Source organism: Poecile atricapillus, unplaced genomic scaffold, assembly GCF_030490865.1.
Source record: "Poecile atricapillus isolate bPoeAtr1 unplaced genomic scaffold, bPoeAtr1.hap1 scaffold_242, whole genome shotgun sequence".
In the NCBI taxonomy this organism is placed as follows: domain Eukaryota; kingdom Metazoa; phylum Chordata; class Aves; order Passeriformes; family Paridae; genus Poecile; species Poecile atricapillus.
Genome location: NW_026709051.1, coordinates 2,826 through 29,613, shown reverse-complemented (window position 1 = coordinate 29,613; position 26,788 = coordinate 2,826). Strand labels below are relative to the sequence as shown.

At 43.0% G+C, this 26,788-nt stretch overlaps 1 protein-coding gene across 1 annotated transcript in view; it reads right to left on the bottom strand.

Moving 5' to 3' along the window:
• The window catches only part of LOC131574315 (contactin-3-like), a gene marked incomplete at its 3' end in the record, with an annotated part of 36,859 nt that extends 20,392 nt beyond the window's left edge, over window positions 1-16,467 (bottom strand). Inside the window, exon 1 of the mRNA XM_058828753.1 lies at window positions 16,331-16,467. Within this exon, the coding sequence (XP_058684736.1) occupies window positions 16,331-16,385 (55 nt within the window). The remainder of the gene's footprint in view (window positions 1-16,330) is intronic.
• Window positions 16,468-26,788: the final 10,321 nt, after the last annotated feature.

The following is a 26,788-nucleotide window of genomic DNA, read 5'->3' as shown; positions in this document are numbered from 1 at the left end:
TTCCACAGAGAAATGGACAGATTCTGCCCCAAGTATTACAAAATATTTCATCACCTGAAAGGATATTTGGGATATGGGCAACCAGGACCTGTCATTTCCTCACCTCACAAGGTATGGAGCACCTGGCTCAGATCCCAGCTTTGACTGGGGCCACGTGGGCCAGCACAGATGTGACAGTGACAAAGAACAGACGCTGCAGATGGAGAAGTGTCCTGCCCACAGATGTCTCACCCCAGCTGCTCTCCACACCTCCAAACCAACAACTTGTGAGTCAGCAGAAAAATCCAATGCTCACAGGCCTTCCAAAGAGTTGTGTTCTCATCAAAATGTGTGGCTGAGCAAAATAATATGGAATATTTTGTTGTATGTGCGATGAAAAAAATCATCTCCCCATCCATCAGCTACAACAGTGAAATAATGAATTAATTCAAGAATTAAGATCCAACCTTAACCCATTACCTACCCTGCCAGAACCACCATTTCTGCCATTTTCCGTTCCAAAATCAGCTGGGTTTTCTTTCCAGTTCCAGCAGCTGTTCAGGATTTTTAACTGGACATGTTAAAGGCTAGCGGACTTTTATTTTTTGTATTTATATTCATAATTCTCCTGTTTACTGGTTCTCAATCTCAGGGATGTCGTGCTTCAACTCTTTAATAAAAGAAACACAAGGGAACCTGGAGAAGGTGACTATTTCTATGTAAGTGAATTCAATAACCCACTTGAAGTAAGCTGTAGAGAGAATAAGGTGCAAGGATAGATTCATACTGTAACAAAATAATATTTAGAGGAATTTAGGAGAAATTAAAACTTAATTCTATTACTGAAGATGAAGAAGACAGAGGCAGAGGAACAGAAGTAATTTTCTGAGCACATTTGCCTGCCTGGCTCATGCAGAGGAAGAACAGTTATTTCACTGTATTAACTACTCACATCACAATTTGAAGGAAGAGGTGGGCGAATTTTCACGTTTGACAAATAAAGTACCTCAGACTCAGTATCCTGAATACAGCATTTGGGACTGACATTAATTGCTCCTGTGAAGTTCAAACCTACCATTTCTGAATCAGGGATACAATGTGCTCTTCCCTGGGCTCCCCTCCAAGCCCTGCAGGATCTGAGCGAGCACCAAGATGTCACCACAGCACAAAACAGGTTCTGGAAAATTGCTGCAAACATTTCTGACTATAAATCTCTGGGGTTACTCCCTGGGATTAGACTACATTAACAGGCTCAGAAGGACAGCACAGATAAGAAAAATGATCTATTTCTATCCCAGCACTGTACAGCAATGCTGAAGTTGTAGCTTAATGGATGTTCAGGAGCACATCAAAGCAAAGCAGAAGGGATTTTGTTCACTTCCTTCACAGCAGCAAAAGTGGCCAAAGCAGACGGGCTGGAGTTATTTCCTTACAGACTTCAGGGAACAGGGATGCAGGGAAAGGCATTTCTTACCCTGATGTCATTTGCAGCTGACAAGCACACAGGTATTTTCTGTGGCAGATAAGGCAGAAAAATGGAAAGAAGCCCCGTGTTACTGTGATGTGGACAGGGGAGATGTTTAAAACAATAATAATTTGCCAGATTCACATAAAAATGCAAAAATGAAAATTAGAACTTTATCTCCAGGAGACAGACCATGGAAGGGTCCACGAGGCAGAATCATTTCTTCAGTGCTGAAGATGAAAGCCAAATGATGAAGTTTCCCAATGAAGTCACATCTCCAACCTGTGCACAAGCACGAGCTGTTAATTAATTATTTAATGAAAAGCAGAAAACCATTGCATAACCTAATTCAGCATTGTGAAAACCTATTACTCTCTAGTCCCTAATAAAATCAAAAGAACACACTGACGCTGCAAACTCAATTATTTGGAGGTAGGAAAAAAAACAGAATTAAGGTTGCTTAAGACCACAAACATCAGCAGAGGAACAAACCAAAAGCCCCAGCAGTGAGATTTCAGCACCCAGGGCTGATGGTTCAGAGCTTCCTGCTATTAAAACAGCCACTTTCCTGTCTTACCTGGAACCCTGGAAGTGCTGCTGAGTGTGTTTAATTGGTTTTCAAGAGGCTGAGTGCTCAGTGGAAGGTGTGAAGTTATCCTGTGCTGGCTCTGTGCTCCTGCGGGGATGTTTGGGCAAACCACAGGAGCAGTGGTCACTTGTAGCTGTTCCAGCACACAGGGCTGGACCCGTGGCTGCTGTTCTGCTGATCTGCAGCTGTGTCAACAACTTTCTCACCCCTGTACATCCCATCAGCAGCTCCCAGCAGGCAGCAAGGGCTCCTCGTGCAGGGTGCAGGATCTGGGAGCGGCTCCCTGCAGGATGCTCCTGCCCGTCACAAGGTCACAGCACTGGATCCTGGTGGCATCTCTGAGGCAGGACAGACCCAAAGGACACAGCCAGACAACCTCAAGTCAGGGTGACAACCCCAGGTCAGTTCCTGCGGGGTGGGGAAGGGCTAACACGAGGCTCAGGTGGTAAAACCGTGTTGTGATGTTTGTGAGACCATCACAGACACAGCACAGGGAGACACAAATAACCCCTGGCACAGCCCACGTGCTCCAGCCCAAGAACTGCTTGACATCCCACCAGAGGGATGGGGGATCCTGCCAGAGACAAGCCCAGGCTGATCAGCCCAACCAGGGTGACAAATTCTTGTAATCAAGCCCAAATTCCACTTGCTCTGCCACACATCCACTTCTGCCCCAGACAGCCCCTCTAAAATCACAGCAGGACTTTTCAGGACACTTTTCAGGACATGTGCTACAGCTTCAGCCTGGTTACAAAACCTCTCTTTCAATATTAATCATTGCTCTGACCCAGATGTAATAGACACATTTAAAACCCAATCAGTGTAATCCCCACGCAGATAACAAATCCCATGGTTTGCATTATGAAGGCAGGAGCGATAATCGTTACACAATTAAACAAAGGGGTAAATAGATGACAAAACTGCATTTGGCCTGGCTCAGACTGAACTGGGATCTGCAGTGTCTGGAGGAAGAGCAGGAGACCCTTACAAACATGACTTGGAATAAATTAAATTCATTACACAAAGCATTTGTGGTAAGAACTCGGTGGCTTGAGCTGCTCGTTCACCCTGTGCAGCGACAGATCGATGGCACAGGGGTGTGTGGCACACCAGCAGCGGCTGTGCCCACGTGTCTGCCCTTCAGCTGGGGGCACTTCCCAGCTTCCCAGCCCCTTCCCAGCCTCTGGGATCTCAGAAACCAACCCTACCCTCGCCACGGAGCCAGGAAACACCAGAGTCGGGAAGGATGCTCAGGTCCCACACGTTTAGATACAAAGGTCAGACCTGCAACCACAAGACAAGTTGATTTTTTAATTTTTTTTTTTATTTTTCCACTAAAGGAGGACTTATTATGAGGCAAAAAGTTTTCTTGAAGAAGTAAGACAGTAATTCCATGAATCCCCATTCATCAGGAAAGATAGGAGAAAAATAAAGGATGGATAAAATGCAATTGGCTTAAAGAGACGCAGAAGTTACTTTTAAATGGAAGCAAAAAAGACATGCACAAAAAGATGAAAAAGTAAGAGGTGCATGTGTTATTAAGAGCTGAAGTTATGAAATACTTAGGAGAAAAATGCTACATCTTGCAAACCAAAGCAGTGTAAAAATTCTTCTGAAAAGAACCTGAAATAAAATCAGGAAGAGCGATGTAGAAAGAAATCAGAGGTTCAAAACCAGCTGAATGCAAAGGAGTGTTAACAACAGATAAGGAAATGCAAAATACCGCTGTTAATATCAGATTATTAAAAATCAAAAGCATGGTATCACACACTCATTTGATACCCAGGGAAGCCTCTGGCAAATCACACACGAGTTCAGCCAGCAGATGAGAAGCTGTGGCAGTGCAGAACCAGCCCCTACACCCAACAAATCACTGGCTCAATTTGATTTTTTAACTTAATTAGCGGGTAAAATAGCAGTGTGTACAATAGAGGCAATCAATGAGATTCCAAGTCATTAGATGTGACAACGACAGCGGGTTCATCCAGGGAAGCTGCACTCAGGGCAGGATTCCTGCTGGGGCTGGAATTGCCATCCCCAGGCTCATTTCTGACCCTCCTCTCCCAGCTCTTGCTCCCCAAACCAGGAATCACTGTGACCACAGCCTGCAAAGCACTGACACTGCAGCAAGCTGGGGGTTTTCTGGAAGGGAACCACTTGTAAATGACAAAACACTGCTTCAGCTTCAGGCTTAAGTGATTCCCACAAGCCATTAATATTTAAACCTGCCTTAGCTTGTTTTGGGTAAAGAGGTTTTGACTCGGTTACTTCTATTTCAGGAAAACATCTGTATAACATTTTTATAAAAAGCTGTAGAAATAGAAAGTGCTAAGGAAACAAATGAAGGCATTTGAAACATAAGTGGTAAAGAGAGCTTCTACCCAGCTGGTGAGTTCATCTTCCCAGTCTGCTCCATCCCCCAAAAGCCAGTCCAAACAGATTATCCAGGAGCACTCTATTTTTTTGCTCTTCTTGCAGCAAGAGAGCAAAAAGAAAATGCAGGGATCATCTGAGCACATTAACCTCCCTGGAAGAGAAGGGAATGAGACAAGATCTTTAGAGAATTGCATTCTGTCTGCCTCCGCAGTAATGGCATTACACTTGAATGAAAGCAAAATTATGTGGAAGACTGTTAGTTTACTGAGGGGTCAAAGAGATGACAGCTGTGGCAGGAGGAGGCAAACCTTTAATATGCCATGATGGACCAATGTGCACATCCTTCAGTGGGTGAATAAATGTGGCTGAACAAGGGATTACACCTGAGCAAGCAACGGCATAGATTAATAAATTCAGCATCGGAACATTCAACAACAGAGGCTTGCAAGAGTGAGAAAAAAACAACTCCTGAGAAATATCTGAGTTCTGCTACTCCATTTATAGAAATAAATACAATCCCAGTGCTGCTGAGGAGAGTTTAATAGATTGAGACATGTACATTAAGGAGAAAACCCCCAAAACACAGGGGGACCTCGAATCTTTTTGCTGGTGTCTGAGCAGAATGGTTCTGTGACAGATGCTCCATGTGCAGCCTGATCCCCAGCCTAAGCCAAACTGCTCCTTGCAGGGTGATGTAATCCTCAGAAATACATCATTAACTGCAATTTAATAAAAAGTCATGGGCTGAAAAAATACCGTTTAATAAAAAAAAGAAAGAGAGAAGATGTCTTGCTGCACAGGGCTGAGAGAGGCAATAACAGGAAAATAAAATCAGGTACTGCATCTCTTCTCATAAGTACAGAGAATTTCCTTGGTTATTAAATGAGACTCCCCACAAGTCCCAGCCTGTGCTCTCTGTAACTACTCAGTGCCACACTGGATGAGAAACAAGACATAAATACATAATCAATACAAGAATAAAGACACAAGCAATGCAGTGTAATAGGAGCAGCTCTCCAACTTCCATTGCTCCAGTTTTAAGATGCCTACTTGGCTTTGCAATGAACATCAGAAAGCGAAATACACAGGTTGGCAGCAAACTGGAGCTCTGAAAAAGTATATTTAAAGTAAGGTGATACCCAGTGAAGGCATTAAAATTGTTATTTGCAATCTGCCTGCATTTATTGGGCTGCAGCCAGGGGTTAATTCAGTCAAACTTTACTGTGGATTTCTTATAAATTCACTGAATGTCAGAGTAATTCTGTACAGCACAAGACACCTGGGCTTGTTATAGAATGACAAGCACATAGAATGGTTGGGAAAGACCTCCAAGATCCTCGAGTGCAGCCATTCCCCAGCCCCACCAAGTCCCACTGAACCACATCCCTAAATCCCCTCTACACATCTCCCAAGTGACCTCAAAACAAAAGGACATCTGCTCTACATTATTTGAAGAACACCTTCAATAAGATAATGTTGTCTAAAACCATGCCAGGGCACTCTACATCTCAAAAAAACCCCAAAAAAACACCAAAAAAAACCCCCAAAAACAAACCCTACATCTACTAAAGGATGAAGTCAAATTCTCTCAGCCACCCAGCCAAGCTTTCCCTTATCTCAAGTCCTCATCAAAAGCCTTTTAGCAACACCCTTTTTTCCTACATCACAGCTTGGTGCTGTGAAACACATTCCAAATTGATATTCTAAATCTTTATTTCAGTTTGAGGAGGCTCCAAATCCAATAGCTTTATGAGCCATGAAGGGTGGGGTAGGACACAGCACAGCCCTGGTTCTGTTGACTGGAACAATTTTCATGTTTGATTTTTTATTTTTTTTTTAAACTTGCAAAAAACTACAGTTGAAAGATCAAAGCATTCAGTTCCTACTGAACGTTCCTATTAACTTCAATGGGCTTTAGATCAGGCCCTTAATGGGGTATTAATGTAATGTAAACATTTTTAAGTATTATTTTAATATTATCAGGAGCATGTTAAATGGGCTAACAAGACCCCATTAGGGTAATTCTGACAAACAAATCCTTTCCTTAGCAAGCACTTGATTTGATTTTTCAGTGAATATAAGCTCTGTTTCCCCAAATAATCCATATTTCAGAGTTTTAAGAACAGCCCTGCAATGCAAAAATTCTAAGGAACTACTTTTCTAAAACAAAGAAACCAAGCACCCACACGAAAGAGTAAAGTATTTTTGATTTAGAGCTTTACCAGGTGAGGGGAGCTGTGCAGGAAATGCCAAAATTTTCAGTTATTTATAAATATTTTTTACAGAAATGAAGCCAGCATTTCAAAAGGCTCCTGCCAAAAGATTTTAGAATTTAGGCATAAAGTCTAAAAATCTAAAATCATATTGGTGTCCATTGTCTCCCTGGCACTTCAGACCCATCTTAAGCAAGTCCAATCAAGGGAAGTGTTTAATGTGGGAAAGAGATGGAGGGGCACAAAGCAAGAGCTGCATTTTTCAGCTTCATTTAATGCCTGAATCCAACCAGGAGCTGCCCCTCTCTGAGGATGTGCAGCCTTCTGTGTGAACAGGTTTCATGCTGGGATCAGGATCCTCATCCCTGGGATCCTGAGCACTCCAGCACCAGGATTCCCCCAGCTCTGCAGAAGAGCTGGACACAAATCTGGGGCTCCTGCCCAAAACTCAGCCTTCTCCTGTGAGATTCCAACTTCCATGAGGAGCAAAATCACGGCAAGGCAAGACTTACCTTTGCTCAGAGCGGCACTTTTCCCAAGTTACAGAAACCATAACGCTCCAGATCATTAAATCTGTATTTTTGGCTGAGCACGTAGGCTGGCCTGAACTTTTTAGAGGAGTTTAAGCTCACGCAGCATCCTAAAACAGCACTTGAGCTTGAGCCTTCCTGAAAAAACTACACGGGGAAAATTGATGTAATAAATAGCTTTGGGAGGGAAAAAACACTTTTCAGCTCTCTCTTTCTTGCTCCAAAATACTCTTTCCCTTATTTTCTATGCCAGAAAGTCTCTGCTCTCTCCTTGCCACACTCCTCTCCTTCACAAGCTATTCATGCACAAGCTTTGAAAGATAGTAAGAGACAAGCAGATTTACATCAAAAAAAATAAAGAGAGATAAGGTTGCTATGGGAATAAGAAGACAAAAACTGTTACTTAATCCAACATAAAAAGGATGAGAAGTGGAGAGAACTCGGATGGAATTGAAACTGTCACCCCAACCAATGAGGTTATGATCTGAAACAACTGCTTTTTCTCCCTCATTTCCTCTATGCTTTTATGTAATTTCATTTTCTCGTCAGAATCTCTTTACAGAATACAATATTTCATGTTCAGATTCAAAAAACTTTAAAAAATGAATTAGAAGTAATATTTTTCAATATGTTGCTCACTACTGTCACTTTCTAGGCAAACTCTTGCAACAAGCTGAAATATGTCCCCTCTGCAGCAATGCTATGGATGCAGATGTGAAATTGGAGATGAATCTTTAGATTTTTTATAGATCAATTATGCATAAAAAATAGATCCAGCCATGTAATTGTCTTACTTTTAACTACAGTCTGTGGTCTACAATGAAGTTTTACATAGGCTAGTAAGCAAATTCAGATTTAGGATTCTTCTACAGCTGCAATCAAAGGCAATTCTTGCAAACTCTGAAGGCAGAAAGAACTGTCACCGCTCCCTCTCCCCAAAAAGTCAAGGCACCATTACTGTCAGTAGTTTATCTCAGAAAACACTGTCTCTTATCACTGCTTGCTGGAATCGCTTCCCAGGCAGCACAAAACATCGAGGCAAGGAATGAATCTGTCCTATTTTCAAGTTGTTGATACAGGATAAATGTTTCTTCTCATTTTGAAAAGCGCAGGGAAAATGTCTTTCCTTCCATTCCACACCCCCAGAGCTGCCCTGACTCAATAAATCCAGGGCAGTATGATCTCCCTACACAGCAAACCTTAAAAATTAGAAACGGGACGAAACCTTAAAATACTCCATTCACAAAGTCTCTACCAGTGGATGATCTCTGGCAACACAGACTGGAAATAATCTGGATTAATCAAGCTAAAAACTCTTCCTGGAAATGCAGCACAGCTTTGGAAGAGGAACTCTTATTTGCACCTTATTTTTCCCAAGCTATGCCCATTATCTCCAATATGATAATTTGCCATTCAGGTGTTTACCAACAGTGAGATCTTTATGTGCCACCTCTGAGCTACAGGAGAATCCTTAACTGAATCAAACATCAGACTACCTGAGGATTTTCTTTATTGCTTCCAGAGTTATAAATAGCTGCACGAGGAATCAGGATAAAATATACACTAATTACCCTTGACTATGCAAATGAAGCTATTTTTAATTCAGGTTTAAACCATTTTCAAGTTCTCACTGCACAACAACTGCTGAAGGCAAGGCAATGCTGTGCTTTCCTCTGCTTCTTGCTGCATGCAGAGCACCTTGAGTTGCACCAAAGCAGGTGCAAGGTGTGACTGCAGCTCAGTGGAGCTCAGTCTGTGAGGGTGGAAATGCAGAATTCTCTGGTTATTTCAAACAGGATCCTGACACACTCCTCTGCTGTCTCTGCTGAATGGAAGTGATGCTCATTCCTCACATGGTACTTTTAAACAAAATGACACTTCAGATACAGGAACAAACCTTGATGTGGATTTAGGATAAATGTGTCTTGACTTTTGGACTCTTTTTCACCCAGACCCCCCCTTGGGAACACACAAAAATTTGCAAAGTGTCTTTTTCCAGGCAATTGAAATGGAAACTTGGGTCACCTGCACAAGCTCACAGCCCCCACACCCAAACACAGGACTCCCCAAAACTCCTTGCACTGTGTTCCATGTTTCTGTGTCCCTGCCCGTGACAGGAGGTGGAACTGGATGATCTTTAAGGTCTCTCCCAACCCAAACCATTCTGTCATTCTCACTTTGCACCACAGGGAAAGACTCAGCTGGCTTCAGTATGAAATTCCTCAATTTGTATCACTGCACAGTCCCTCTGTACCTCCCCTTCCTCGCCAAGGTTTTCTGGCCACATCTACAGAGTGAAACACCACAAACACTTGTGGTTGCTGCTCTAAATAAAGTGGTTTCTACACTCAAATATTGCTCCACTCAGCTCCTGAACATCTGACCCCCAACCATGCAGAAATAAAGGATGGCCAAGCACAAACACATTTACCTACACGGCATCTTCTGCTTTCTATTCCAAATCAAACGCTTGCCTACAAAAAGTTCTGCTTCCCTGCCCAGAGGCCTGGCTTTGAAATGCCTTTGATTTTCTTGAAAGACCCCTAAAAAGTCACCAAGAAAGTCATAACTCCATGTTCCATCCAAGGAGGGGAAAAACAGCATGCTCTGCTAGTCAACTGTATTTTAATATTCTGTTTATAGTTATGGAAATTTGGCTCGTTTTAGCATCAATAAGTTCTGATTGTGCTAATCAGACAAGAATATAAATGAGCTTTTATTCGCTTAGGTTTTCAAACACGTTTAGTAAATATGGTTGAGGTTAAGCTTTACACTTTACAATGCTGTGTTATTTTGTTACTGAAAAAACAGTGTGTAAATTGTGTTCTAATCCCTGATAAACACCGATCCCTGAAATCTCACTGCTGATATGTACATCCTGTATTGGAAGAGCTAAAGGCTACTATTAACACATTTGTAATTACACAAAAAACTGAGAGGTTAATTATGGCACAAACACAGCTTTTGTCCAAGGAACTGGCGGCCATATATTTAAAATCACCAAAAATTAAAAACCTAAAGCATTCATTTTGAACACCATCATTAAGAACAACAAGAAAAATCAGAACAGTTTCTACTGAAAAGCTTTTTTTAAATACAAACTGAATTATTCTCAGTTCTGCTGTTTTGCTGAACATCTGCCAAATTACTCAGCTTTAGATTTCAACCAGTGTACCTTCTCTGTTTTTCAACTGTCAGTCACAGCTTCTTTAATGTGATTTTTTTTTAACTCCACTATGTCCTGAGCTTCCCAAGTGAGGGGGTGGAAAGGATGGAAGCCACGAGTATTCCAAGAACTTCCAGGACCTCACATTCCTTCTGAAACTGTTGGCCCACACTGAAACCCAAAAAACACCCGTGGAGAGGCTCCTGTCCTGTCCTGGTCGTGAGGGAAGCTCGCTTCGTGCCAAGGGAAATCAGGGAAAGCTGGGAATCTTCAAAAGTCACTTCTTCCAAGGTGTCTGGGAAAAAAGCCTGAAGTCACACAGCAAATAAACAAAATACCAGGCAATGATCTATCTACCCAAAAAAATCAGCAAACAGGAGTCCTAAGGCACTGGTATTTACCACAATTCCTATTAAATCAATATTTAGCTTGTGGATTGGGGTAAGTATTCCAGTAGGGATCACTATTCAATGTGCCCAAGCTCCATAACCTTTTACAAGAAATATGTTGGAATTACTTGCTCTATTGTACTGCACTTCAAAGTGCAGCAGGCAGAAGAACTGTACAAGTACAAATGTACAGCCTTCATGCTCAGTAATATTTGCAGTAACAAAATTTTATTGCAGGATAAACTGCTTAGAAATTCCTTCTTGGTAATTTACGTGAAAATCAGAATTGCCACTAGCCAAAATTTCTCCATTGAAATGTCACCAAATCTGCAATAAGCTTAATTAATGAAGATAAAGGCAACATTTGTCTTGTTGAAGTGAAGCATTAATTGTCTGAAGGTGAGGATTCAGCTTTAAGGTTAGACAGTATCTGCAGCACGAGGGAGCTGCTTTTCAAGAGGAGGCTTTCTTCAGCTTGAAAGATAAAGCAGAAACCAAGGAGACTCTTCAAAAGCTATTAAAGGTCTTTCTTCAAAAAGAATTTGAATATAACAGCATTTTCTGCACTTATGGAATTAAATATTTGAGCCGGTAAGAGCACGCCCAGCATGGAAACCCAGACTCCTGGAAATCCATCAACTTGGAGAAAGGCTGGGATGTCAACATGGGCTTTGGATTTACATTTATATTTACAAGTTTATATTTAGCTGACCAGAAAACACAGATGCTCATGAAGGAGACTCTTTTTTTCCCCTCACCTAATTCCAAGTGAATGGATTAAGACTGTGATCACCTCACTGGGGAGCGCCCAAGGCTGCTCCAGGAGGAATAAAGGAGCTGAAGAGGAAGGCAAGATTTACCCTGGGGCACAGCAAGAGGTGAAGCTGGGTCTGCACTAAGCTCCCACCATCTGTCAGCTCACAAACACACCCAGAGCAGGCAAAATTCCTCCCTTCCCAAGCCTGGACACCAACCTGTGCCCACCACACTGGAGTCAGGCTTGGGATTATTTCAGGGCAGAGGGAAATCAAGAACAGCCTCTGCAGATTTCAGCAGCCGCCGCATGTCGTGTTACCAGATCCTGACACTCCAGAGGGTCAGATTAATTACCAAAGGGGAATCAGCTCCCCAAGTGCAATCAGAGCACTCAGGAGGGGTGAAGGAATCAGAACCTGCATCAGAATCAGCACCCAGGAAGCAGAAGCTGCAAGGAGCTCCACCTGGAATTAATCCATGACTTCACCCCAGCTCACAGATGAGTTTTGCACTTCCACTGTTCACGTTGTTTCATGTATTTTGCTCCTTTTTATCTTTGAGGTCGCTCTTCAGAGTAATTTCGACACAATAATGCAGAAGTTTGTGTTTTGAAATTTTGAACGAGGCAGACATTTTGAAACTCCACACACACAAATTATATATATATATATATGTATATGTCGCCCTGAAAACTCAGCTTCTGAGCTTGCTAACATGGTTTTCTAAGGACTTTCCCAGGACAGTAACTGTAAACATAGATATGTGTACATTCTTTCTGTTCCACGTCTTGTGATGAGCATCTCTCATGGCCAGTGCAGTGAGAAAGTGTTATCCTGACCATCCCATCCCTGGCTGTGGGCAGAAACCTATAAATCCTGGGAGGAAAAATAAACTCTGCTCTTCTTTTCACCACACCTCGATCTGTGTCCGTGTGATCTATTCATCATTAGTGGTAACATATATATATATATATATATATGTGTGTGTGTGTATTATTTTTTTGTTTTTTAATGCTCAGTAATCACCTTCTTGCTCCCCAAATGGGCACCCAACACTTCAGAAAAAAGCAGAACTCTCAAGACCGGTTTCTCATTTTGTAACTAACTGAAGCCAAACTTTCTGTCAGTGCAATGAATCCGGGCAGTGTCGCACGAGCCATCCCAGCTAAACAATTCTGACAGTCACTGCTGGCAGAGCTGCACTTGAACATGATGGCTGGGCATGTATAATGCACAAAAAGGAGACTACTGTTAATATGCAAAAGCATTATGCATCAAAAGCCAGGCTGCCTCTGTCTGAAGGCTGTAACTCTTAATGAAAACTGAATTTGAACAAGACTAGTGAAAGACGCTATTTATTTTTTCTCTTACAAATGGACTTTTACTCATAAAGAAACTCCCCACCAAAGACTAAATCTGAAAAGGATATTTCTGCTTTCCTTGTGGCATGATTTAATCACAACAACAGAGCAGTGAGAACACAGAAGGTTTGTTTTCATGCTCTTTGGAAAATAAAGAAAGAATCATGCTTTCCAATTTCATAAGTCTCCTAAACTTGATACTAAAAGAGAGGAGAACTGTGAATCTGATACATGACATTGCTGTGCCTGAGGGCTTAACAGTTTATTTCTGTATTAGACTGAGAAAACAAAATGAAAAAATGAAAATAAAAGCAATAAAAACACCTGAATTGACATAAAGAAACACATAGAATATGATCTAGTTTTAAACTCAGATGGACTGCTGAATAAGAAATTAGAAGAAAAACCTCCCTATTGGCAAATTTTAGTATAAAGTGATAAAACAGGACCAGGCTTCAATGTCCATATAGTTTCTATATATTACAGTAGTGCATTGGCTGGGGTTTTTGTTTGTGGCTTTGTGGGGTTTTTTTTTGTGTGTTTTTTTTTTTTGCCAGGGCTTGCAATGGCTGGAGGGAAAAAAAATATTATTTTTGTTTTTCTTTAAATAAAGTGCAGCAAAGACTGTGTTAGGATACACTGTTTGTGGTGGCAAGGAGTCAGAATTTTAGGAAAGTTAATCCAAGTGGTACCTCCAAGTTTGAAATGTGCCCTTTCATCACCTGAAGGAGAAAAATTTTATGCATTTACACACAGAGTCCTCCTTGTTTCGTTTCTTTGAACTCTTTTTATTCACAGCTTTCCTTCCCCTTCAGCCACCCTTGAAGAGCTCGTTGTCTCTCAGGAGGAGCTTTAGGAACACATCATTCCAGGGAGAAGGTGAGGAAAGCAGAGCCTGTGCTCTGCAGGGCTGGAGCATCCCTGGCACTGCCCTGGGGCTCCCCAGGAGCCTCCTCCTGCTCTCCAGAGCAACAGCAAAACGAAGCCAAAACTGCCAAAAGCAGCCAGAAAACGCAGCTGCCTGGCAAACTGCAGGGAAGCTCTTACACACTCATGAGATGGAGGTTCACAAATTCCTGGCACTGCTCATCAAATTCATCCTCACACACTCCAGACAGGATCTGCCACCCCGGCTCCCCAGGGACCGAGCGCAGTCAGGGCGCTCAGGAGGGGTGAAGGCCCTACAAGAATCACAAGTTGCAAGAAGTTACACCTGGAATTAATTCATGACCTCACCACAGCTCAGTTTTGCACTTTCAACTGCTGATGTTGCTCTGCATATTCTACTCATTTTTAATCTTTGAAGTTGCTCTTCAGAGTAATTTCAACATAATAATGCTAAAGTGTGTGTTTTGAAATTCCTCTCCTAACAAGGCAGCCATTTGGAAACCACACATACATACATATATTTAATACTCAGTAATCACCTTTTTTCTCCCCATGGACAAAAAGACCGTGGGATCATTAGTCATACAGATGTAATCATACTTCAGTAAACAAAAACCCAAGGGCCACTGCTTTTTTTCATTAGATCCTCTCACATTCCCCTATTTGATGAACTATGAAGATTCACAACAGATAAAGGAAAAGCAATTCAATATAGGACACTGCAATAAGGGGCCTAGTTTGAAATACATTATCTGCAAAGACAGAGAATGTCAGGGTTTATAAGCCAAGATCAGCATCATCTCCTTTTCTGCAGCTATGATGTTATTTCATAACACTGAACTGCAGACAGCTCTTACAAGAACTGTCTTTTTGCTTATAGGCAAAGCAAAAGAAAAATGGTTTTCTATGGGGAGGCAGAATACCTGCTGATCTATCTTAATAAGAGGTTAAAATAACATTCTCCAAACTGTTTGACAACTTGTTTTTACATTTACAGCATGCTCTTACTAAAATCTGTTTTGAAATCAATTTAGCTCCAGGATTCCCAAGTGGATTTTAGCCTGCTGCTCCAAAGGTCCAGAGAGTCACACAATTGAAGCAAACAGGTAATGTTAGCATGGAACACACTCCCAGGCTCCAAATATCAGGAGATTTTTATCAAGATTGAGCCCTTCTGCAGAGTTTGGAAATGCTGGAAATGCTCAGTTCCTCAGATTGCATCTGGCTCAACTCTTGTCTCTGCAGGTGCTGACTGGGACTCCACACAACCCCCTCGGTGACAGCAATTCCACACTGAATCAGGGATGCACACCCCAAGCACTCCTGTCCCACCTGCCAGCTGGCTTTTAGAAACAGGAAAATCAGCTTTTTTACTTGACTTCTTGCTGGTTCTCCATCCTGCCAACTCCCCGTGGCCACTGAACTGAGGTTTGGCAAGTACCAGCTGCAGGGAGAGACCAGAAACAGGGACAAAGAAGGGCTGGGAGGATGGACACTGGTTTCACTTCCCTGTCTTTAAAGTTCTTGACTATGCCAAAAACAAATCCTGGCCTTCTGAGCCTCCATGAAAAGCTAAATCCATCTACCCTGGAGCTGTGTGTGGGACTCCAAGCCTCCTGAGCACTGCCAGGACAAAAACACCGGTGGCAGGAGGGAGGAGATGGAAGGAGAGGCTGGCACAGCACAGGATCAGGAGGAAATCACAGCCAGGGGACTGCCCAGGGCAGTCACAGCATTTCCCTCCATCCCCCCTGCACTGGAGTTCCTGGAAAGCAAACTCATCCATCCACAGCAGATCTTGGGGATAAACCACTCCATTTTCATGCTGCAGCAAGTACAGGCACTGCCCTCCTCCCCAGAGCTGTGCTGACCACCCTGAAGGGGAAGCACAAGGGGCATTTGGGCACTGCCCTGCTCTTGGCAGGCCTGGCAAAGCCAAGGGGCACAGAATTCACCAGAGCCAAGCCCTGAGGACAGCACAGGAGCTTCTCCTCACCCCTCACACAGCTGGCATCACTGGGGATGCTGAGCAAAGATCAGCACAGCAAGCCTTGTGCTGCTGTGAGAGAGACTGGGCTCGATGAGGGAAAGAAAAATGACTCTGCAGAGCTGATGTGGCAGCAGACAGGAGAGCTCAACAGCAGCACCAGCTCCAGACTCTCAGAGTTGCCTGGCACAGCAAGAAAAGCAAATCCCTGCACCAATTCACCAACACCACAGTGCTGCTCCTCAGGGAAAAACCTCATTCTAAAGCAGAGTTTTGAGAAAAGCTGCAGCAATCAGCCACAGCAAGAATCTGGAATGTCCAGTTAAAGACAAACACACTCTGCAGCTCTTCAGTCAGAATACCTACCATGCACTGCTACCAACAGCATCCTTAATGCTTTCCAGTATCTTCTGCTTGCTCTGAAAGCACGTCCCTATGGAGCAAAGGTTCTTTTAATTCACTCACTTTTAATATTCTGCATTATTTAACACATCTACTGCATGCTTGGCTTCTAAACCCTACATAACTTGTGCATTTCAAAGCCTCTGGGTTCTCCTCCTCAAGTGCAGCTGAAACCTTGAATCTGGGAACTTAAGCACAGCTCTAGAAGAGAAGTTAGAGATCATTGTTACCTGCAAGGCAGCCAACAAACGACACCAGCAACAGCTGCTCCCACAGCAGCAGCATCTTCCGTCTCCGGAATTCAGTAATTCTGGTTGTCTCAGAGGAACCGTGTGTTTAAATCTTTCAGGTGGCAAGGTTTAACCTGTTAAAAGAACAGACATAAAACTGAATCCCTTGATGGTCCTTAAGAACTGGCTTCCTTGTTAAAGCACTTTTAAATAAATACAAAGTTGGCAGATCCTTTAATGTTCCTCTTTTTTCCAGGACTTAATCCCCCAACAGAAGGGTGCATTCATATTTCACATTTTTTCACGTACATGAGGCGCTGGAAGTTTTATTCTCCAGCAGGAGCAGAGCTGACAGCTAAGTTGATTTTGCAGTTCCCACTTCCCACCAAGCTCCTGCACTGATTTATTTGTGAGATACAGTGGATTTAAAAGAAGAGGGGACATGAAATGCAACCATACACAGTTCAGCAGCTGGACACATCTGGGAGAAGAAGCTCCTGCTGCACTTGGCCTTGTGCAAACCATGCTGGCAACACAAACCAAGTGATTTCATTAAAGCCACATCCAGCCCATCCTTTTTGTGATGTACTGGAGTGTCACGTGCTCACTGATGGCTTTTTCAGTTTTTAATTCCTCTAGTTTTAAATCCTCTTTGGAATTAAAACTTGGAATTAAAACTTGGAATTCCACTTCTACCGCAGTCACTGGCCAGATGATGAACCCTGTGCCGAGGCCCACCAACTTTGCTATGACATTATTTAACTTGTAGGTTTTTTTTTCCTAAAGAAGCTTTACAGTAATTTTTCTTTAGTTGTAGGACAACTCTGGCCTTTGTATTTTCTGGATGTCATTTCCACAGCATCTTCTCTCTTCAGAAGAAGGGCAGACAGGCAGGACACAGCCCAGACTAAATGATTCCTTCTGGAATTAGCCTACAGATCACTGCACAGCAATATTAAGGTCAAGAAAGCAACTACTAATTCTGAGGAGCCAACTCTGAGCTGTCTGAACTTGATGTTTCCATGTGAACTACCTTTTTTTTTTTACTAAACATTAGAATTGAGAGTTTAATATTGCTGCAAAACAAGTGTTTGAAGTTCTACCTAAGCTCCCCAGAAAAAGAATTCAAACAGGGGGTCCTCTCTGATACATCCCCAACCTGTGATTAGCTAAGAGAATTTACTCTCCTTCAAAACACATCACCCTCTGCCACAAGGACAGTATTTTTTCCTCATCCTGCTATCCCTGGCTCCTGTGGGACCCCACTGTCACCTCCACACAGAGCTGGCAGTGGTATCCTCCATCCAGTGGTGAAATTCTCAAATTCTCATTTTCCCCACGTGCTCCTAAAGCAGAAAATAAGCAAATCCAACCCCTGACATCTCTGTGAAGTAACAGGTATTGATCCCCCAGCAGGAACCTGCTGCCAGCAAAGCTGGCACAGAGGAAGGCTCAGTGCAGGGCTGCAGAAATTCCCTGGCACCTCAGATGGGAAGGAGAACTCCCCACCCCAGGGCAGCCCCTGGGTACAATTCCAGGAGCCTCACCCAGGTTCTCACCCATCTCAGATGGAAAAATGCTGGTGATACACAGCTAAAATGTTACTGGTTTCCAAAAGTGATGGAGAACAATAAATTCTGATAATTTTGCACGGTGAAAACCTCAGACCAGCGCTTTGGCAATAGTATAATTCTTCACAGAATTACAGAATATCCTGAATTGGAAGGGACCCTCAAAGATCACAATCCCAGCTCTTAGCCCAGCACAGGGAACCCTGAGGGTCACACCCTGTGCCTGAGAGCACAAACTTCTCTTTGAGCCAGAAAAGAAGTGAGGTTCTAAAGAAACCTGTTCTGTGGGACCTGCAGTTCAAGGCTTTACTTTTCTCCTTTTCTGTTTGGTTTCTGGTGTTGTTTTTTTTTTTTTCTTTCCTTAGCAAAGCAAACCCACAAAAAAGCCAGCAAACAAACAGAATCAGAAGAAAACAAAAACCCATATAAAAAAAAAAAGGGCAAACTGAAACAACAAAAAATAAACAAACAAACCACCAAAAAAACCCAAAAAAACACAAATAAAACTTCTTGCTGAAGCTGTTAACTTGGAGTTGGCCACTCCCCACCCTGTGTTCCCAAGGGAATGTTATCCATGACATCCTCCAGCACTGGAGCATCCCAGAACAGTCCAGCTTGGGGCTGCAGAGGCAAATCCTGCTGGAGCATCACCATCCCAGCCCCTGGAATCCAGGAATTCCACAGCTGCCCCGAGCACTGAGGGCAGCCAGAAGGGCAGGGAGGGGAGGAGGTGAAGCAGGAATATTAAAATAGGTCACTCTTGTGTGTCAGCTCTCTTACAGTCTTGCAAGGAAAAAAAAAATATGGAGAAGCTAAATTAATTTGGTTTTGTTCTCTAAGTGCTCTGGGCAAAGCAGAACATGATAGATCCGTTCCAGGCCAGAAAAAAACTGCTTTGGTAGAAGATAAAAAAATATGAAAAAATTGAAAGCTTTGTATGCGGATATAAAATTGTAAAAGCACATCCCATCCTCTGGCTGCACTGTATTTTAATAAATTTTAATATCTAAAGAGAGAATAGTAGCTACCAGCTAACACTGTAAGACTTAAATTACTTTAAACACTTCGTTTTGCCTGTGTTCTGTAAGGTTTTGCTAATCTAGGATCTATTCCTGAATACCACTGCTTGATTTGAAAAGCAGCACGCTCAGGAGTGCTCAGATTTCCAGCTCTAAGCCAGATAAATGCATCCCTGTGCTCAATAATGTCTGTTCTTCACAAAGATGCAAACCCAGATCTACACCCAAAGTATGAACTTATTGAGGTTTCTCCTCAGTTCATTGCTTTCCTATAAAGAAAAGGAGCCCCAAGTAGTTTTTCTCTGCAGAGAGGTGCATGAAGGGCTACAGAGCAGAGTTGCCCCTGGCCAAGTCAGTGGGATCAGGCAGTTTATAAACCCTTGGTCAATGCCTGGCACTGGAGAAAGCTTCTGCCTTGGAAATTGCTACAAAAATTAAAAAAATAAAATAAAAATAAAAGAATCAAATATTGAACAGCACAGTAGCTCAGCTTTGCTGTAACCTTTTCTTTCTTACTGTGATGATCTAAGAATTAAGATGTTAAAACCCCCAAAAAACATTCTATTAGAAAGGCTGCAGGGAGTTGCATTTTATAATATACATATTGCAATTATTTCTCCCATGGAAATAACCTGCATCATTTCAGATCCACTGCCAGTGCAGGGATCCAAAATCCAAGGACAAGGCTGAGCATCCCTGTCACCTTCACAGCTCCCACACAACCCCAGCTGGTGCTCAGGTCCCAGCCACCTCCCTCTGGATTTTGCTCCCAAAAGGTCCCATCTTACAAATTAAATTTTAACGTAATATTAAAATCTCCATATTAAAATATTAATAATAGTTAAATATCTATTATTATAAAATGACTCTTGATATTAAGAGTCATTTCATGTCCCTCATTTACAGAAGCAAAGGAGCAGATCCACAACATCATCTGGGGGGTTTTGGAAATAAGACTTAAACTGGCTCCCCCAAAATTCAGCACTTTGTATGAGAAGGCCAGAAAAAAATAAAGCCAAACAGCACCTGGTGTGGCTGGAAAAGGTTGTGAAGAATCAGAGTAATAGCCACAGAATATACAAAGGGAAACAGAAATTCAGTTCTTAAATCAGAAAGCTTCCTATTGTTAGGTAGTGCTCTGATTTCAAAAGGCAAAGTTATTTCAAGGCAGTAAAAAAGCAAAGCTGTGAAGTGGTGTGAAAAACACCAGGAAAAATTAACAGATTACATTTCTGTATTATTTATTTCTTTACCTTTCAGAGAAAAGTCAATTCTCACAAGTTGCTCCAACCATTTTTTTGATGGAAACAACAGGTTATCCAGGAAAAAAAAACCCAAACAAACAACCAGCCAAACAAATTCAGTAGGATGGGAGCAAACACATATAAAAAACATCCAGCTTCATTTTTTTTTCCTTTTAAATTAGCCTTGCAAGACCTTTGAACTTTCAGATCATATAATATGGCAAGTGATGCACATGAATGTCTGAAAGAAATAAAAAGTTTGGGAAGGGTTCAAGAGTCAGTAATTTTATTCAGTGACCTTAATTTTTACTACACAGAGTCAAACATAAAAAGCAGTAGTTCCCTAAAGGTGGAATTTTTATTTCTATATATAGAACTGGAACTTGTCAGAGCTGGCTGGCAAGTTCATTTTAAATTTGGGAGTTTGAGCAGGAGGAATTTGTAGAGTCATTGTGTCTAAATTAATCAGAAATTCCTGGAACTCAGGGGAGCTATGGAGACCCAGAATTTATTTTTCTGTATTGATTATTGAAAAACCAAGTGATGTCCTGACACTAGAGGTCAGCAGATCTTTAAAGCAGGGAATTATTAAAATCTCATAAAACCATGGAATTATTTGGGTTGGGAAGGACCTTAAAGATCATCTGATTCCCACTGTCCCAGGGAGCTCCCAGCCCTGTCCAGCCTGGCACTGGGCACTGCCAGGGATCCAGGGACAGCCCCAGCTGTGCCAGGGCCTCATCTGGAAAAATGAGATTTACTGAAGTCATCTCCACAGGGCAGCATGAAGAGATGAGGTGCTGAACGCTCCACAAGAAGCTCAAGCAGCCTGGTTTATTCTTTTTCAGGGAGGGGAGTGATATCCATTTCTGATTTACCCTCAAAATGAAATCAGCAGCTGTGAAAAGCGACCCAACGCTCTTGGCTGGAAACACTGAGCTGGAAATCTCCCTCAGCATCAAACCCAGCCTCTGCCTTCTTCAGTCCCTACTCCGACCTGAAAGGCACCAGGGCATTATGAAAATATTCCCAGTTTTGCATGGGAACTTCCACACTTACCTCTCCATGGTTAATAAAAAAAATAATTAGAAAAATGCAACAATCCCAGGCTTTTGAAAACCCAAAGGAAAGGGAACTAAAGCCCTGTGGTTGTTCTCCATTTGTACCTGATTTATTGAGCCAATCTTTCTCTAATACCAGGTAATCTCCAGATTTTCCTTTGATATCAGCACAGCCCAGTTCACTTGGATCTGTCTGTGTTGAGATGAATCCAACTCAGATATCTGCAAATATCCAGACTGTGCAATGCCACAGCTGACCACTAATCACTCACTAAAATCAAACTGGTATTTGTTCTTTGTTGCACTGAAGCAGAGATGGTGCCAGCTCAAGAAGAGAATTTAGAAGGGATTTTTGTCATTTGAAGGAAAGAGTTAATTCAATTTGACATCATCCACCAGGCAGATCTAGAGAGTAAGATATCAGAGTAATTTCATGGTAGAGATTGGAAAAGCTTTGGAAAACAAAACACAGAGGCAATATTGACCAGCAGTGGCTGCACGCCTCTGTAAGAAACACAAATGCATCCACTACACCTGAAAGCTGAAAATAAAAAAAGGATTGACCAGTTAAAAGCTACAGCAGCAAGACAAAGAACAGAGTTAAAAAACCTGCTACTGTGGCCTGCTCCTGAGATAAGTTTAAAACGGTGCTCCAAGGAAAAAATGTGATTGCTCCAACTCCTTTGGGGTCTCATTAGATCCCTGTTCCACGGCAGCACATCTCATTAGGAAGCTGCTTCCCAGGTACCCCTGTGAGGTGCCCGTGGCTCTTCCTCATCCTCCTGTCCCTGCAGGGGCACCGACAGCACACACATCCTCCTGACCAAGCTGCAAGCACAGAAACCAGCAAGGAACTGCCACAGAAACTTCTCCATTACCGAGCACTGAGCAGGATTAAAGCTCTCTCCAGCGTGCCATTAGCACAGGCCTAGTTAAAAGCATCATTTTATACAAAATTAATTTACAACAGCTTAATATGGAAGAAGCAGCAACTGTTCTGTGGAGAGTTTTATTACGACTTCTCCTGTCTGGCTGCATTTATTGACTCTGAAGCACGGTCCCCTGCCTCCCCAGCCCATCCATCCCCAGCCCTTGATCCGAATCCTCCCGGAACACGATCAGGATCACACAGGTGGTTCTGCTCTGCACAACATCCTCCCTGGCCTGCACTTATTCCAGTCCCTCCTTCTCCCACTGCAGCAAAGAACATTTGTAGTGATGGAATGCCCACCCTCCCCACGGTGTCACAGAACATCTCTGCTTTTTATCTCTCATTCCTCACGGCAGCCCAGCCCCTGCACAGCCCAGCAGAGCTTTCTGAACTCGCTATCTGCACTTCTGCCATCTCACACACAACCACTCAAAACCCTCAGCTCAGCCTTTACCACACTGAGTTATTCCATCTCAACAAAAGCAGCACAGTTGCAAAAAGAAAATAATTAAGGGGTGACATTTATCGTTACATCCTCAGGAATCCTGCTCTGTTCTAAGACCATCACCTCCCACAACTCTGCACATCAACCACTCGAGAGCCTCTTTACATCTGAGCTCTGCAGCACCTGTGGGGACAGCTCAGCTCAGCCCTGGGACACCCATGGGAACTCCTCGCTTTGCATTCTTCCCAAAGTTTTCCAGGAAACGTTTACCAGACTCTCTTTAAACTCATTTAATCAGTTATGAGACAGGATTTAAAAATAGTAAGTCTGAAGCAACAGCAACTCAAAACCTGAGGGACACCGATGGCCAATTCCCACCACAGTGACCCAAATCTCACGCCATGTGGAGCTCCTGGAAACTGATTTTGGTGTTTGTGCAGTAAAGGTGCTAGAGCAGATTAACTTTTCAGATTCAAAATGCAGCTATTATATTAAATCAGGATTATGCTGCCCTTTTCTGCATTACTCAGTGAAACACCCACACACTGAATCGCTCTGGAAATCTCCTTTATCTCATCTGCACACAGACTTGGTGTGCCCTGCTTAACACCAAACTCACACCCAGGCTCCAAGCAAAACCTTCATTCAGTGCCAAAATTGTACTTCCCAAACATACAGGAGGGAAGGATGTTAAAAGCCAAATATTTTCAGGCTGCAGCGTCTTGGGAAGAATTCTTTACCTGGGGCAACCTAGAATTTTGCAGATTTAGCACAAAGAAAAGTTCAAAATTCCGTACAAGCATTAATAAAATCGAAAAGTAGGTATTCATATTCACCACTCACTGCCAAAAGCCAACTTCAGCTGCTACTTTAAGTATTTCCATTTATTACTCTGTACAGATACATTTCTCTATACTTCAGTAATTATTAAATGCCTTCCCAACCCATGACAGCACAAACTTGTGCATTTAAACCCCTGTGATTAACACAAAAATGTTAACATGGCAATGCACCCTTGATGACATGACCTGTGCTCTGCCCATTAATTCTTCCTTTCTTGGAACAACAATATTTCAAACCAATAATCAACTTGGAAATTTTATTTTTAAGTTTATTTTTCCCCCCCCAAAGAGTGACCTATCACAAATGAAGTATTTCCTCTGTTATTTTCAGGCCCCTGTTGTTGTAATTCGTATGCCTGAGGCTCTCCCCCTGTGAGTTAGCAATTCCAGACACCCTTTGGATAACATTTATGGGTCATCACCTTCAACCAGGCATCCCAAGACAGGTCAGGAATTCTGTGAACCCACACGACAGCATGTCACAAACCACTTCAAAATAAGGTAGGGCTCGAGAATTATGATAAATAAATTGAGCTGCAGGAATTTTTAGAAAAATCAAATATGAAGTTGGGTGAACTCTGGCTTGTGCAGCTGCAGTGGGGGGAAAGGGTGAGACCTGGTTTTTATTTCCATAAGAGGAAGACTCTGACGTCTGTATTTGTGTTCCAAAGTCCCCAGGAGTGCCAGGACTCGCTGCCAGGAACACAGGGAGCCTCGGGATGGAGGAGATGCTGCTGCTCAGTCAATTCTTAGTTCCTGAAAAGAAGGGTGACCATTGGAATCAGAATGATTTGAGCTGGGAGAGACCTTAATAAAGGCCATCCCCATCCATCCCCCTGCCATGGCAGGGACATCTCCCACTGTCCCAGGCTGCTCCAAGCCCTGTCCAGCCTGGCCTTGGGCACTGCCAGGGATCCAGGGACAGCCACAGCTGCTCTGGGCACCTGTGCCAGGTCCTGCCCACCCTCACAGAGAGGAATTTCTTCCCAATATCCCGTCTATCCCTGCTCTCTGGCAGTGGGAGCCATTCCCTGTGTCCTGTCCCTCCATCCCTTGGCAATTGTCTCTCTCCAGGTTTCCTGCAGCTCCTTCAGGCCCTGCAAGGCCACCCTGAGCTCAGCCCAAAGCTTCTCCTGTCCAGGCTGAACAATGGCAGCTGTGCCAGCCTTTCCTGCCAGCAGAGCTGCTCCATCCCTCTGCTCATCCTGGAGCCTCCTCTGGGCTCTCTGCAGCAGCTCCAGCTCCCTCCTGTGCTGGGCCCAGGCTGGGGCAGCTCTGCAGGTGGGGTCTCACCTGAGCACAGGGGCACAATCCCCCCTTTCCTGCTGGGATCAGCCCAGGGCACTTTTATGATCCATTCCTCATTCCCAGCTCCAGAACCTTTCTCAACACAGGCAGAGCCGTCTCTGGTGAGGCACCAATGTCAGCATTTCTCTCCAAGCACCTTGGGTGCCATCCACTACAAATCACAACTTCAAAAGCCTCTTTCATCCTGCACGGTTGCCCCAATAAAAACTCATCACTTTCCACTGCATACATAATTCCTCTTTGATATTCCTTGGCCAGAGCGAAGCTGATCCGTGCCCCTCGTGGTGTCCCAGCTGGAATCAACACCCACATCCCGCCTGGATCCCCAGGAATGCTGATCCACGCTGGCTGCCCTGGCTCCAGCCAAGGGTCACCTGCAGCAATTTGTCAGCAGTTCCCTCTTCATCAAAAATTTACAGGCTGCTGAATTTCCAATGGTGCTACAGCCCACTGTAAAACTGTCTACCTGAAAGGGTTTTTTTTAACCAGAATGTGCTGTTCTCTCTCATATCTCTGCTCAAAATCACAGGACAGGACAAGATCCTACACATGAGATGGGCTTCAAATCCCAGGAGGTAAAATTCAGGCAGATCCTGAACTGAGGCATCCAGGGAACAAAGTGACAACAGGCCAGCAAGCACTTGAATAAACAGAACAAAAAATCTGACACAAACCTGAAGCCTGTCCTCAACTCCTTCCCAACACCAAGATTTAAAACAAATTTAAAATGAAACAACTAAACCCAACCACAGCCCATTAAACCCCACAAAACAGCGACACAGACACTCCACTTAAAAAGTGCTGACAGTATTACCCTGCAACTTAAAATAATGTGAAATTCAACACAAAAATACTCTCAACATCCAAATGTACCAAATTTTACATCAGCCCCGTGTTTAACTTCTCCTAAGAAGTTACTTTGATTTTCAGAGCTCCCTATTGTTGCTCTTAGTCCCAGAAATCCTCATCAGAATGAGCACTCCAGCCCATCTGGTCCCTCTCAATAAAGGGGAGACCCAAACTCCATCAGAGCAGACAGAAACAGCATTTCCAAACCACTAAATTTCCCTTACACTGACAATTTAAACTGCAACGTGTGAGAAAAATCATTCTGTGCTGGAATACCCTTAGATACTTTGGGATTGAGAAACCCTAGAGACTTTTTAGGTTAAACAGTAAAATGTGTTGCTACCTACACATACACACACACATCTATTTGCAGACAGATATAAATATATATATATATATGCATCAGTTTAATAATGTATACTAAACAGAATGGCAGAAAAAGCTCTTCCTTCTCACCCTCTCTTTCCTCCTTCCAAGTTTCATTAATGCTCAAGTGCCTACAAGAAAATTTATTCCATTTAAACTATGTTTTTGTCCTATGACCAACCCAACACAGGAATAAATATCCCAAACACCATCACATCTTTTAAAACACCCAGTCCAACCTTAAAACATGATCTGTGCACTGCATTAGCCAGGAATTTTCCAGGAAAAAAAAATAATTGTAGTTACTTCTTTGTCCCAACAGAAATTAAAAGGAATTCCTAACAGATGTGAGGATGAGAACCTGCACCTCTCCCACCCAAATGCCACCACGGCACTGGGGCTTCCCACAAAAAACCTGGCCTCAACTTGGCTTTGAAATGGAAAAAGCCTCCAGGATTGCAGATTTTATACTCTTTAATAATGCATTTTAATGCAGACTTTTCTGGCCAGTTTACTCGAGGCAGGACAGGACAGCCTTTCCCAGCTGCCCTGCAGAGGTCTGATGGATGGGTTGGTTTTATCCAGGGTTTTTAACATTAGGGAATCTAATCCATCAAAAACTCCAACAAATAAATATATTACATGACACAAAGGCAGATGATTGTCCCATAAATGGATCCTATGCACTGTGTGAATTTGGTATTTTATTATTATATTACACTTTTGTTTCTTCCTGACCAACCTCAGTGAAATTCCCAGGACAAAAGCTGACATAAAATTGATGCTCCAGCATCACATTTGTTTACAGCCTAACATGCAACA